At 41.3% G+C, this 15,062-nt stretch overlaps 2 protein-coding genes across 2 annotated transcripts in view; one reads left to right on the top strand and one right to left on the bottom strand.

The window, feature by feature from the left end:
• Nucleotides 1–4,403, top strand: part of LOC120932821 (poly(U)-specific endoribonuclease-B-like) — a 30,077-nt gene extending 25,674 nt beyond the window's left edge. The window contains exon 7 of the mRNA XM_040345560.1: nt 2,715–4,403. Within this exon, the coding sequence (XP_040201494.1) occupies nt 2,715–2,978 (264 nt within the window). The 3' untranslated portion in view covers nt 2,979–4,403. The remainder of the gene's footprint in view (nt 1–2,714) is intronic.
• Nucleotides 4,404–12,749: 8,346 nt separating this feature from the next.
• On the bottom strand, nt 12,750–14,552 carry A4GALT (alpha 1,4-galactosyltransferase (P blood group)). Its single transcript, XM_040342026.1, has one exon. It carries the CDS (start codon nt 14,484–14,486, stop codon nt 13,473–13,475), a length of 1,014 nt encoding a protein of 337 aa, XP_040197960.1. The 5' UTR covers nt 14,487–14,552; the 3' UTR covers nt 12,750–13,472.
• Between the last annotated feature and the right edge of the window lie 510 nt (nt 14,553–15,062).

The raw sequence follows: 15,062 nt of genomic DNA, 5'->3' as shown, positions 1-15,062 counted from the left end.
TGAATTTTTTACGTCGTTTGCGTAAGTCGTTTGCGTAAGTCGTTCGCGAATACGGCCGGACGTAATTTACGTTAATGTCGAAACCAATGACGTCCTTGCGACGTCATTTGGAGCAATGCACGCTGGGAAAATTTGCGGACGGCGCATGCGCTGTTCGATCGGCGCGGGGACGTGCCTGATTTAAATAGTACACTCCCCCTAGCCGCGGAATTTGAATTCCGCCTGGGGATTTACGTTACGCCGCCGCAACTTTAGAGGCAAGTGCTTTCTGAATAAAGCACTTGCCTCAAAAAATAGCGGCAGCGTAACGTAAATCAGATAGGTTAAGCGGATCTAAAGATCCGCTAACCTATCTGAATCTAGCCCACTGTATGTAGGGAAAGAGCATCTGGGAGCTCTTGGGAAATGTAGTTTTGGAGGTGTGCATATGTCAATTGAAACTGAGCTAACAATAGCTGCCCCTGCTAGAATTTTATACACCTGGTGATGAGTATATGGGGAGAAATAAATAAATCTTCTTGCTAAAGGTAAAAGAAAGTAGTTCCAAAACATCTGGGGTGCCAAGGTTCGCCATCACTGCCCTAGACTAATAAGGCACATTTCTCTGAAATGTTGCAAACCGTTAGAAGCAAGGAGGGAGGAAGGAATTAGAAATCAGCTGTAACTGGTAGGATTTAAAGCTAGGACCCCTCCCACTTCAAGGCTAAATGCCTAACTGCTGAGCCACTTTACCACTCTATAGACCTGTAATATATCCTAATATACCAAATTGCTGTTTACACCTGACACCTAACCCCTAACCAAAAATATGAAGCAGTATCTAAAGAAAGATACAGAGGAAAGTAAAGGAGCAATATAGGCTTTTGTTGTCCAATGGAAAGCCCCCTGTAACCTGAATAACCACTTCAGCTCCAGCCGTTTGAGTGGTTATACCAGGACGATGCCTGCAGCTGTAGGCATCATCCCAGTATTGTTTTTAGAGCTGACAATCAGCTTTCTTGTAAAAGCAATCCTAGCGGCTAATAAACTGCTGGATTGATTTTACAAGCAGCAGGAAGGGACTACCAGCCCCCCCCCCCCTCCTTCCACCACCTTCCTTGGTTTTCTTTGGCTCTCCCATCCCACAAGGAGACCCGAACGACCAGCCAGCACTTCCACCGGCTGATCATAGAGGTAATCTGAGACCAGAATGGCTCTGATCGTCTCTATGATATAGGAAACCGAAAGCAATGAGCATACATTACTTTCAGTTTCCCCAAATGTAAACAGCACCATTTTTAAATACGGAAAAGTATTTGATGTGATCAAATGCTTTTAGAAAAATTCACAGCGACTGTGTAAAAATGATTAAAAATGTTTTGCACGCAAATAGCGATTGGCCCACACATGTAAGGCATCACCACGAACATCAGATTGTGGGCAGTAATTCTAGAACCAGAACTGCTGTTTATATCTAAGTGGTAACCTGTGAAGGCTTTTAAAGCGTTGCAAAGTGATGATAGTAACATTTACGTCATTTGTCGCTGTGGCACATGCGTGCACAGTTTAAGCATGACAATGTTTGGTATATATTTACTCAGTGTAACTTATTTTTTTATATTTTACCAAACAGTTGGGCATTAAAAATCAAAGTGTATTTTTTCCCCCAAAAATTTACTCTGAAACTGCTGCAAAAATACAGTGTGGCATAAAAAAATCCAACATCCACCATTTAATTCTGTAGGGCCTCTACTTTAAAAAAATATATAATGTTTTGTGGTTTTAAGTTATTTTCTAGCAAACAATACTAATTGTTACATATAAACAAAAGGACTGGTCATAAAGTGTTACTAAACCCAGGACCCTGCATTCACTATATCTGGTCTCACACAGAACATGGAAATGCAATTATTTTAGTAAATATAAACTGCTAAATACCTTTTTTCATCAGCAGTATATAAGCAGTGACTTATATCTGTGTCAAGCAGAGCACTGGTTAAAGCTTGTAGAAGGAGTTTTCATTTTCCTCTGAATTACCCATGAGGCCTTGTACACACGACCGAACATGTCCGCTGAAACTGGTCCGTCGGACCAGTTTCCGCGGACATGTCCGACCATGTGTAGGGCCTACCGGACAGTTTCCCGGCCTAGCGGACAGGTTTCCAGCGGACAAAAGTTTCTTAGCATGCTAAGAAACTTGTCCGCTGGAAGCCTGTCCGTCGGACATGTCCGATGATTAGTACAACTCATCGGACATGTCCGCTGGCCCGAAATCCCGCGCATGCGTCGAATTGATTCGACGCATACCTGGAAGCATTCCGTGTCAGAGAACGTCGGTGTCGTCTACGTCACCGCGTTCTCTGTCCGCGGGGATTTTGGTCTGATGGTGTGTACACACATCAGACCAAAACCTCCCAACAGACATGTCCGATGTGAACATGTCTGCTCGTCTGTACAAGGCCTAAGGCTGCAGGACCACTGACCCTCTATCTGGACAGTGCTGATTGGCCCTCTGCTGATCACATGCATCCTTCCAAAAAAAAAAAAAACTCTCTTGCAATATACATCAAACCGAGTATGTGCAGAGTGCCTCCAAACCCCTTTGGTTCCACAGTGAGCATAACAAGCATGCTTTACTGCATATACAGACTGATTTTACTGTTGTGGGTTTAGGAACACTTATGTCAGGGTCCTCGTACTCATTGTTGGGTTATTCTTTGTCTTTCTTCTATTAGCCTGATGAAGACGACCAAGTGTTGAACCTGCAGTTCAGCTGGAAGGACATGGTAAAACCGGTGGGCAGCAGCTTCATTGGAGTCAGTCCTGAATTTGAGTTCGCTGTCTACACCATCGTGTTCCTGATGTCTCAGGAGAAGGTCACTAAAGCGATTGTTCGGGTGGAGGAGTACGAGTTGCAGATTGTTGTCAACCGCCATGGCCGATACATTGGAACAGCCTACCCGGCCCTGCTGAGCAGTAACAATCCAGATTTGTACTGAAAACCTGTGTCCTGCCATTTAGTGGCCACTCTCAGGAAACGCAAAATAATGTAGCAAAGCATATCTCAAGACTGTTACGTGATATTACTGTCACCTGAACTAAATGACGGGAGCCATGATTGTGTTCAGACATTATTCTATGAGAATTTACTAGGAATAATATTGAGGTGTTTCAGGTCAGACACCTTGGTGGGGGCATGTGGTTTCTGGGCATTATTCAGGTGACAGTACTATTCAACATGTACCCTCCTATACAAGGAGAAAACTGAGGCCAGTTACTATATTTTATCAGGGTGTTAGGGGCCAAATATAGGCCTGTTTACAGAATGTCATTAAACATTACATTTTTTCACACTGGCACTGATTCATCAAGCTGCAGTCGTGTCTAACCCCTTCCTGCCCACTCTTCATATATAAACCTCTCCCAGCATTATGCTCCATGCTAGGGATATGTTCAATAACCTCCCTTTGAGAGCCACATGCTGACAGTGCAGCTGGTGGCTCTAAATGGCATTTATCACTGCCAACTGGGGTCCCCAGTGACCAATGGGGACCAATCAGTGTGATTCCTGATCTCTTAACCACTGTCAGCTCTGACAGTGTAAGAATATGCTGGCAGGAGGTTTTATTGTGGGGAAAAAAAAGAAAGCCTTCAGATGAATACTGTCCCTTTCAGTGACCTCTTTTTACTATTGTAATTGTCAGATTACAGTATTAAAAAAAAAAAAGGAAATATTTAAAACATAGGGCATGGCAAAGAGGTCTTTCAAGCAACATTGTCTAGCATTTTAGAATGCCTTAAAGGATAAGTCCACCCTAACACTAAAATTTCTACATTCACGATCTAACACTAACCTATCTAACCTTGTAAAGAATAAATCCATATATATACATTTTTTTAAGCCGATCCCACGCTGAGCTGTCAGCCGTGGCTTCGCTGCTGAGGCAGTTGCCGAGGACACAACCGACAAGGGAAGCCCCATAGTCTATGGGTGAAGTCATTCCTTCGTGACATTTCACAGTCGTTGTCGGCATGTATGGTATGTATACTGATTTCTTCTTTACAGGGCTAGATAAGTTATATGAGAGAGTGGATGCATAGATTTTAGTGTTAGGGAGGACTTATCCTTTAAGAACAATTTAACACCCTTATAAATAGCACGACGAGTCACTGCCAGTGTGTATCTTTTTAAATACATATACATTATTTTTTTCTTGTTGTTTTTTTTATTTAAAGACTTTCTTTACAGACCAAATATTTTTACCTCGTGCCTTGTAAACATTTCAGAAAGTTTGAAGCAGTGAATGCTTTCTAATGAAGAAATTCCCATGAATCTATGTAATGTGAAGCGTTGGATTTTATTGCAAAGTGTTCATTTGTAAAAGATCATATACATTTCAAAACATTAAAACATTTCAAAAGTTTTCGTTGAGTTGGTATAGTTAAAAACCTTATAACAATTATTTATTTAAAGGAATTGACAATGCAACATAACACTGATGGCCATAGAATTATAAATGGTCTCATATAAGGACATAGCATGATTTAGGAAGATATGGTAGTGGTACACTCCCGGCACCGTGTCTTCACATCAAAAGAACCTATAAACCAGTGGCGGCCATCTATTGTCAAGATCAATGGCACAACCATCAACCCATCCCCGCATAGGGATACAGGCAGCAATAAAAACCTGACGGGTTCTAACCTCTCATCTCTTTAATCAACTCTTAAAAAAAAAAAAAAGTTTTGCCTTTAGTTATACTCTGGTTCTATTTATGAATGTCTTTAGAAAAGACTTACACAACTTGCACCCTAAAGTCACACATTTTGCTAATTGAATCCAATTCGAAAAATGTGTGAACCTTAGGTGAAAGTTGGATGAATCTTGGGTCTTGGGTGAAAACATTTATTATTAAAGGGTGGAATTAACTAAACAATAAAATGGAGCAGATCCTAATTTAAGGGGTTTGTTAAAGTTTACCTTTGGGAACATGTTACATTTTCCATCCTAAAAATGGGTGCAACATGTAACATGTTCCCAATGCTGCTACCTGTGAGAGCAGTACGGGGAGAATTTACCTGTATTAGCTGTCACTTTTTAAAATCAGTGTTGCCGTGGGGGGTTCCGCCCACACAGCCGTGTCATACTTTCACACAGCTCTGGGTGTGAATGAACTAGAAGCCCTGACATCCTTTACAGTTGTCGACTTTCAGTTCTCAATGAACTACCACAGTGCTGTGGAGCTGCACTGCAGGTTAATCATCCAGGTTCATGTGTTTACAGTGATTGTTTCCCAAACCGTGAATATTTGATGAAAGATACATGTTGCTGCTTTACAAAAATCCATTTTTTTTTGTATCATATTGGCTTTTGAAAATGTTACCATTCATCTATAAAGCAGCCCATAGATTAGTCTTTTTTTTTTGGTGTTTGGTGGGTTGAACAAAAAATAAATAAAAAATCCCCAATCCACACGCTAGATGTGAATGGGAGAATCCTCCCCACTAATTGTATTTTGACAGTCGGTAGACTTCCCCACTGTTGAAATACACTGATCAGTGCTAATGGTTATAGCCTGCAGTGCTGATCGAGCAGGGAAACTCCGACAGGGTGGATGTTCAGTAGATTGACTTCTCTACAGCCAGCCTGCCCATACATGGAATGAAATATGGCCAGTACCTGCTGAACCAGCTGAATTTCAATCCATGCATGACTGGCTTAACAAACAGATGTACGGCGATGTGTAAAGATGTATTTGTCAAATTTATATTTTGCAAGAATATATATATTTCAGCGTAAAGACTTATCTCAAGTCGGGTGACTTTCATAGATGAGATCCTCAGGCCTCGTACACACGATAGGTTAACCAGAGGACAAACGGTCTGATGGACCGTTTTCATTGGTCAAAACCGATCGTGTGTGGGCCCCATAGGTTATTTAACCATCGGTTAAAAAAAAGCCAACTTGCTTTAAATTTAACCGATGGATTCCTAACCGATAGGTCAAAACCGATCGTTAGTAGGCACGACCATCGGTTAAAAATCCAGGCATGCTCAGAATCAAGTCGACGCATGCTTGGAAGCATTGAACTCCATTTTTTTTCAGCACGTTGTTGTGTTTTACGTCACCGCGTTCTGACACGATCGGTTATTTAACCGATGGAGTGTGGGCGCAACGGACCATCAGTCAGCTTCATCGGTTAACCAATAAGAACGGTCCCTCAGACCGTTCTCATCGGATGGACTGATTGTGTGTACGAGGCTTCAGAGCCACTCCTCTATCACTTTCTGAAAGCGATGTCGCAAAGTCCACTAAGGGTTGGCATCACATTCAGAGCTAAAGCAAAGGGGAAAATAACTTATATTTGCCAATGAGGAGTATTTACAGCAACTCATATAGAGAAATAAACAAAGTAATGCTACACATCAAAAAAGAAACAATTAGCAAAAATTTATATTGCTCTGTAAACTCCAAAACTCAAATACTAAAGGTTTACTTAGCTTGGTAAAAAAAGGTGGTAGCTGAATCAGGTGAGCAAAAATCCTGTTTTTTTTTTAAATGGTGGTGCACAAAAACAAAACACCTGTAAATTGAAAAAAAGTGCATGTGAAACACGGACAAAAAAGTGCTCTTTAAGGGTGTGTCTCTAGTGCACCTCACAGCCATGTGCACATGCATGTACCTTGCACAAGCTTGGGTATTAACCGCTTGCCGACCACAATACATATATATATATGTTGGGGTTTGCAAGTGGTTTACCGGTATTTATGGCTGAAGATATCATCCATAACCGGTATTGTTTTTTACAGCCGATGGCCGGTTTATCATGTGTCTAGGGCTTTGTTTCCGCTGGTTCACCCGAGAACCGATCTGACTGTGCCACCGGATGGCCAAACAGGAAATTAAGGAATAGATCTGCTTTGATCGCTTTGGCCTTGGAGGACTGCAGCAACCTTGTGATGTCACTTCCGCTTCAGGCTGGATAAGGTTTTTTTTTTATTATTATTTGGTCTTTTGCTTTTAATGGTAAAAGGAGAAAAAAAATTTTTTAACCCTAGATCTCGCCATAAAAAGGACCTGTCATCCTTATTTCCATTACAAGGGATGTTTACATTCCTTGTAATAGGAAAAAGTGATAAAAAATAATAATTAAAGGGTAAAATTAAATAAGAAAAAAATGGAAAGCACTCCAATACCTCCGTGCTGGCACGCAAAAGCGATCACATCCGTAAGCCCCCCACGCATATGTCAAAGGTATTTGCACCACACGTGAGGTATTGCTGTTAAAGTGAGAGCAATAATTCTAGCACTAAACCTCCTCTGTAACTCCAAACAGGTAACCTGTAAAAAGGTGCTTAAAGCGTTGCCTATGGAGATTTTAGAGTCAAATATATTTTTATTGCGTTTAACAAAATAAAATAGAACAGATAACGTTCAAATGTCCACAACTCAAGGAAATAAATGTATAATGTTTGGGGGTTAAAAGTAATTTTCTAGCAAAAAATACTGATTTAAACTTGTAAACAAAAAATGCCAGAAAAAGCATGGTCAGCTACGCAAGTGGTAAAAATGAACACAGCTTTGCCCTATTTACAAAGCAAATTTACTTTGCTACATAAAAACTTTACTTCTTCTGTATATTAACCTCCCTGGCGGTATGATTATTTCAGATTTTAGGTGCTGAAAGCAGTACAATTATTTTGCATGGAAATTTGGCGTTTTATATTGTAGGCCTGTAATTCTTAGGAATAACTCATTTAAATCTGTCCAAACAGGAGTCTTGTAGACATCTCAGGTATGATAAAGTTTAAAACACAAAATCATAAATTATAATAAATAACTATAAATAATTATAACAAATAATAATAATATAATTATAATAAAAATTATTCAATAATGTAATTTAAATCAAAAACACTGAAATTTGCTCAGTTGCAGAATTGTCGCTGTCATTACTTTCAGTGTTTGATGACGAATTTCCCCACAAATCGCTATCGCTCAATTCTGCAAGTGATTCTAATTTATTATCACTGTTTTCTAGCTGCTCTAAAACTACTTTTGACATAAAGGGACACTTTTTGGTTGCTATGGACAATCTCCAGTTTCCAGGCAGAAAGAACAGTTTTTATTATATAAAAGTGCATGCAGGACACTGGACAGACCACTAGGGACAAGGGGGGTGTGTAATTATTTTATACAGTACTGTAATCTGTAAGATTACAGTATACTGTATGTATATTGTGTTTTTTACTTTTTTGAGTTTGGCGCCGATCTCTGCCCCCGTGTGTCGTAACGTCGCAGGGAACGGAGCTCGGCGGCACTCGGGCACTGTGAATCGAGCAGAGAAGGACACAGCTCGCTCACACAGCGGGGAGACATCGCAGGATTCAGGGGACAAGGTAAGTAACCATGCCTGGATACTGCCATGCGATCCCGAGTCTGGCTCGGGAATACCACTAATGGTTACCGCCAGGGAGGTTAACTTATTGTGTTCCAGATCCTTCCTTAAACACAACAGAAGCCAAAAGCAAAAGCCTATATATATATATATATATATATATATATATATATATATATATATATATTATTTTTTCAATAAATAGTATTATCTCTAGTGACTGTATGTATTACCGTTTTCTGTAAACTTTGAAAAAACAAATATGTAAACGTAGGTGCACTGAGAGGTAAATAACTTGCACAGCCTGTTACTTGCTGTTTTGCACACTTCGCAAATTTAGAGTTCTACTTCAGTCTGCTCAATAGGGGGCACCAGAGTTCAGGCAAGGTGAATACGATGAGAACGTTTCTTTAAGACCCCTTTCACACTGAAAACCGCCCTGCGCTAGCAGTAAAGCGCCACTAGTTTTAGCAGCGCTTTACCGGGGTTGTGTGGGCAGGAGCAGGGCGCCTTTAACCCCAAAAAAGGGGTTAAAAGTGCCACTGCCGAAGCGCTTTGCCGGTACTTGGGTAGCGCTTCCCATTGATTTCAATGGCAGAGGCGGTTTAGGAGCGGTGTATACAGCGTTCCCGCACCGCGTCAAAGATGCGGCTTGCAGGACTTTTTTTCCGTCCTGCAAGCGCACCGCCCCAGTGTGAAAGCACTCCGGCTTTCACATTGGGTTGGCAGGGGTGGCAGTTTACAGGCAATATTTTTTGCGCTAAAACTCCTATAAAGTGCCTTCAGTGTAAAGTTCTTGCACACTAGGAGCAGAAAAATACCAGAACCTCTGGCAGAAAAAGCAGCAGAAAAAAATGCTCAAAGTACCGCGTATTGCAAAAGACCCTTAAAGTGGATCTGTCATAACTTTTATATGATTTATATAGCAGCAACAGTTTGCACAGCGCTTTACAAAATGAAGGCAGACATTACATTACAATTTGGTGCAAGAGGAATCGGAGGGCCCTGCTCCATTAGAGCTTACAATCTAAAGCCTCGTCCACACACTCTCAGATTTTAGGATGATTGTTCGTCCGTTTTTTTGGTGCATGCTAGTCTCATGTTGAAAGTGAAGAGGTTACTCACCATACGAAAATTCTCGTACGACAGAATACAACGTCAGAAGTGACGTAATGGGGTTATTTATGAAAGGCAACACCACTTTGCGCTGCATGTGCAAAGCGCACTTGAAATTGACCTGAAAGTGGACGTGGAAGTGCAGTCGCTGTAAATCTGAGGGGAAGATCTGAAATGAGGGGAAGCACTGATTTTATCATCCAATCATGTGCAAGCTAAAATGCTGTTTTTTATCTCTCTTGCATGTCCCCCTCGGATCAACAGCGACTGCACCTCCAAGTGCACTTTCAGCGTTTCTGAGCATGCTCTTATGATTTTTTTTTCGGACGAAAACCATACTAATCAAACAAAAATATAACGTTGAGTTTACGTATGACAAAAATGTTCTAGTCGGCACATCCAGCTTTAGTCAGATGAAAAAACGGAATCAGCTGTGGAAAGCACCTTACTAACAATCCGAAAATCAGCAGATCGTTCGTCGGATGAAATTTTACTTCCGATTTTGGTATCGTGTGTGCCTTTTAGTCATCAAAAAAATGTCATGTTACTTAAAGCACACTTCCAGATATTTATAACCTCTCACAGAGCTCACAGTACTCTTGAATGCCATCATGTGTTTTTCTCTCCTGAAGGTCAGGGCCATTTATTTATATGACTAATGCTGCGTACACACGATCGGTCAATCCGATGAGAACGGTCTGATGGACTGTTTTCATCAGACCAAACCGATCGTGTGTGGGCCCCATTGGTTATTTATCCATCGGTTAAAAAATTTGAAACTTGTTTTAGAATTAACCGATGAATACCTAACCGATAGAAAAAAATCCACGCATGCTCAGAATCAAGTCGACACATGCTTGGAAGCATTAAACTTAATTTTTTTTCAGCACGTTGTTGTGTTTTACGTCACCGCGTTTAGACACGATCGTTTTTTTAACTGATGGTGTGTAGGCACGTCTGATCATCAGTCAGCTTCATCGGTTAACTGATGGAAAAATCCATCAGACCGTTCTCATCGGATTGACTGATTGTGTGTACAGGGCATAAGAGTACAGTATATACAGGAATTAGGGGCCAGATTCAGGTACAATTGCGCCCGTGTAACGTAAGCCGTTTACGTTACACTGCCGCAAGTTTTCAGTTTTAGTGCCCGATCCACAAAGCACTTACCTGGAAACTTGTGGCGGTGTATCGTAAACACGTCCGGTGCAAGGCGGCCCAATTCAAATGGGGCGGGTACCATTTAAATTAGGCGCGCTCCTGCGCCAGACTTACTGCGCATGCGCTGTTCGCGTATTTCCCGACGTGCTTTGCGCGCAATTACGACGCGCCAACGTACTTACGCCGGGAAAACAAAAAAATTCAAAAGCGACGCGGGAAAGACGGGCATACTTTAACATGGTGGAGTAATTTTGCACCATGTTAATAGCAGCCCTATCTTTGCGACGGGAATCTAACACTTGCGCCGGCGTAACCAGGGCTGTGGAGTCGGTAGATAAATGTTCCGACTCCGACTCCGACTCCTCAGTTTTATGTACTTCCGACTCCGACTCCGACTCCTCTGTATTAATATGCGAATGTATTTTATACATTCCTTGAGGGAAAGAAAAGCAACCTACCACAGGACTACTGGCTGGGAAGCCAACAGTCTACTGTATTGCACAGTTTAAGCAAAAGACAAACACAATGAAAACAATCAAGTGGCTGGATAGTAGCAGCAGGCATAAACATCAGGAACAGGATTTTTACCAGTTCAAAAATACAAACCACATTATTTGGTTGTTTTAGAACAAAAACAAAGCTTATCTATAATGAAGCAAAAACAAAATCTGTAAAACCTAGAAATGGTTTATATTAATCTTGAAATGTAGTTCTAGGCTTAGCAAATGCAAATCAATTCAATGTAGAGTTCTAAGGAAGAGAATTGCCTCTGCCAGATCCTCTTTCATAGAAGCTCTTAAGTCAGACTGAGCCTAGGTTCACACTGCTGCGAATTCTGCAGGAACTACTTTTTGAAATCGCAGATGCGGCGTCGCACTGATTAGGACAGTGCCATTGCCGACAATTGCCGCCGATTTGAGATGCGATTTGACATGTCAAATCGCATCTCAAATCGTTCCAAATCGTACCCAGTGTGAACCAGGGCTTTATTATTTTTAGGGCTGAAAATAATCTTTCGACACTGACTTGGGTGGGTGGCATTGCAGTAACTATTCTGGCCACATCACTAACGATCTCTGGATAAACAAGGATGGCTTCTTCAACAGTAAGTTTTGATGAGCGATCATACTTTTCAACTTCTTTTAGTGCTTTATAAAACTCCTGTTGGAATTTTTTTATTTGGACACTTACTGGTTCTCTAACATGCGTTCCCTGTAAAAGCAGAACACAACACTATGGAAAGTATAAGTATTGCAGCTCCTAATTGTGCGTTGCGTGCCATATAGTGAAGCACATGAAAAGCATGCTTCTTCACGGTCACTTAACGTGTTCGTTTTGCGGTTACGTGAGGCATTGCATGCATTGGTCTTTATTCTTACAGTAGAGAAGTCATTAATTATAACTTTTTGTGAATTGGGACATTTAAACTTGCTTTTTTTTTTTTTTTTTTATTCCAATCTAAATTTAGTAGGAGTCGGAGTCGGTGCATTGTTTTCCGACTCCGACTCCAGGTACCCAACATTTCCCCCGACTCCGACTCCTCGACTCCGACTCCACAGCCCTGGGCGTAACGACGGGAAAAACCTTTGTGGATCGCCGTAACTGCTAATTTGCATACCCGACGCTGGTTTACGACGCGAACTCCCCCCAGTGGCGGCCGCGATACTGCATCCTAAGATCCGACAGTGTAAAACAATTACACCTGTCGGATCTAAGGGATATCTATGCGTAACTGGTTCTATGAATCAGTCGCATAGATACTCTGAGAGATACGACGGAGTATCTGAGATACGACGGAGTATCTCTTTTGTGAATCTGGCCCTAGGAAACCAGATACGTAGATTTTTTTTTTACAAATTTGCATTTTTCAGGGAGGTCAATACAGGGAATAGCTCCTGCCAAGATTTAGGTATACTAAAAAAAAAGCAAAAAAACGAATGTTAACTTACAAGCTAAGAGAATAAAGCCAAAACTTTTTTTTGTTTGAATAAAACAATGAGGGGTTATAACCTCTTTCAAAGTTGTATTGCCATTTTTGATGACGCAGACGAGATTCACAAAGGGTCTGATACGTCGTTTATTTTTTTTACCAGCAATTTTTTTATTATCAGCTGTTAGCGGGGAAGCCCATTGACAGCTGATGACTCATCAGTTGTTAAGGACACTGCGGCCAGCTTCCCGATCCTGCTCCCTAACAACCAGCTTTTACTACGCCCTGATTGGGCAAGACTTTGCCCAATCAGGGTGCAGAATGCACTGTAGGGCATTAGGCGAGGTAAACACCCTTGAAAAGGAGTGACAGATTCCATCGTTGGCTTGTCGTTGGGGTGGCTGCGTCAGTTTCATTCTGGGACACTGTATTAAATTGGAAAATTCCTCCTGTTTTAAGTCCCATTGAGTGCATCTACTGCCTGCTTCAAAGGACTAAACTATTATTGGAACAGATATATGTTTAAAGTTTCATCTATAGCTGAATCTCTTATTGACGTCTGTAACCTCTTGTTACCGGATTGCTTTTTCTCTGAGCAATATTCATCAGAAAGGTGAAAGTTTCATCCTGAACCTTGAAATGTAATCTTATTTGGAAATAACATTCACTGAGGATTATGAGCAACCAGCCACAAAACCTGGAAGGGCAAAAAAGGTAAAGCTGGTAAACCTTCCCCAAAGGATGGATTAAATACATCTTCAAACACCGTACACCACATTGGATACTCTTGTTCTTATTCAGTCTTGTAAAATGCAACATCTCATAAGTCAAGCCCCATATTTAGCAATATGTCAGCATTATTACATATCCAGTCAGCGGCCCAGGGTTTATAAATACAACTTCATCAACTTGTTTGTTGTAGGGCAATGTTTGTCTTGAAGTTGTTCCAGAAACGACCCCACCTCTGGTAATATCCCTTGGCTTTTTTTGTTCCATAAATGAACACCATAGCTGTCCTTTAAAAGCTTTTCCAACTCAGTTGGTTCAATAACCTGAAAATACTTTCTCCATTCCTGCCAGTCGACAGGGTAGAAGGCCTCTTTTGAAAGCACATTGACACCTCGGCAACTCTTCTTGTCCCTAAGCCTTCGAATTGAACACCACTTCTTAAATACTCGAGTCAAGAGTTGTGGACCTTGGTGACCATAAAACCAGTAATTGTACTTGCCAACAAAGTCTTTCATGCAAAGCTCAATGAACTTGTGCTGTGGTTGGAATGTGAGAAAAGCACCATTAAGTGTATACAAAGACTGCATACCCATCGCGTTTGTGATATTTTTTAAATTTTTTAGGATAATAAAATCTGTGTCCAAATAGATACCGCCCTCTTTCCAAAGGATGGCCAAGCGGCAAGCATCAGAAAGCGTTGGATAGTCTGACAATGCCCATTGGTTTTCTACTTTAGAGAACCAAGTGCTTAATGGAGTATTGTTAAAGAGTTTCTTGAAGTTTAAGGGTGAAAAGTCTATGTTGGGAAAGCAGCTAAGAAGAGAAATGCCAAAGTTTTTCTCTTGCATGCTGTGGCCACTTAAACCTTTCATCAGGACAGTAACCTTAACTTCTGGGTGGGCTCTTGCTGCAGATTCCACAGCACACATGGCTTGAAAGGTTGGACTTGTCCTGTCCGAGGTCTCCAAAAAGTAGATTCTACTAACAATCCCTGTGGGTTGGGACATATTTAATGTCAAAGGTATGGTATCCGGACACACCACCTCTCTTGGTAAAAGGTGAACTTTTGCCTTTTCTTCAAAGATGTAGACCTTTTTCAAGTACATGATCAGTATGAAAAAAGATAGTGTGGTCAAAGTAGCCAAATAGATTAACCAGGACTTGATAGCCATAATTGACCAAGGGAAAAAAGCAGAAGTAGTAGCTGTTTTGCCTTCACTTCAATACATTTTCATGAACCTGAAAGATAAAAAAAAAAAATTGTAAAGCAAGCATGCATGATCATCCAACCTGTACACAAGAATAATGCCTTGTACAAGCTTCATTCATACCTTGAGCACTATACCTAGTCCAATGACAGTCAAGGTCTATCTCCTATGGTTAATGAATCCCCTGGCCTTTACCAGAGTAACCAAAACCTTCCTCAGCCTGCTACTTTTCCAAGCTAGAAAAGCGATTGGGGTCTATTTGCTAAAGTTAAATAGGTGGATTCAAGTAGCCCGCCGCATCTTTGCGGCGGCGTAGCGTAACGTATTTACGCTACGCCGCCGTGAGTTAGCTAGGCAAGTACTGTATTCACAAAGTACTTGCCTGCTAAGTTACGGCGGCGTAGCGTAAATGCGGCGGGCGTAAGCGCGCCTAATTCAAATTAGGCTGAGGGGCCGTGTTTTATGTTAATGGGCGGTGACCTGACGTGATTGACGTTTTTTACGAATGGCGCATGCGCCGTCCGTGTACATATCCCAGTG

Source organism: Rana temporaria, chromosome 3, assembly GCF_905171775.1.
Source record: "Rana temporaria chromosome 3, aRanTem1.1, whole genome shotgun sequence".
Lineage (NCBI taxonomy): Eukaryota > Metazoa > Chordata > Amphibia > Anura > Ranidae > Rana > Rana temporaria.
Note: the sequence above shows the minus strand (reverse complement) of the source record. Positions and strands in the feature narration are given on the sequence as shown.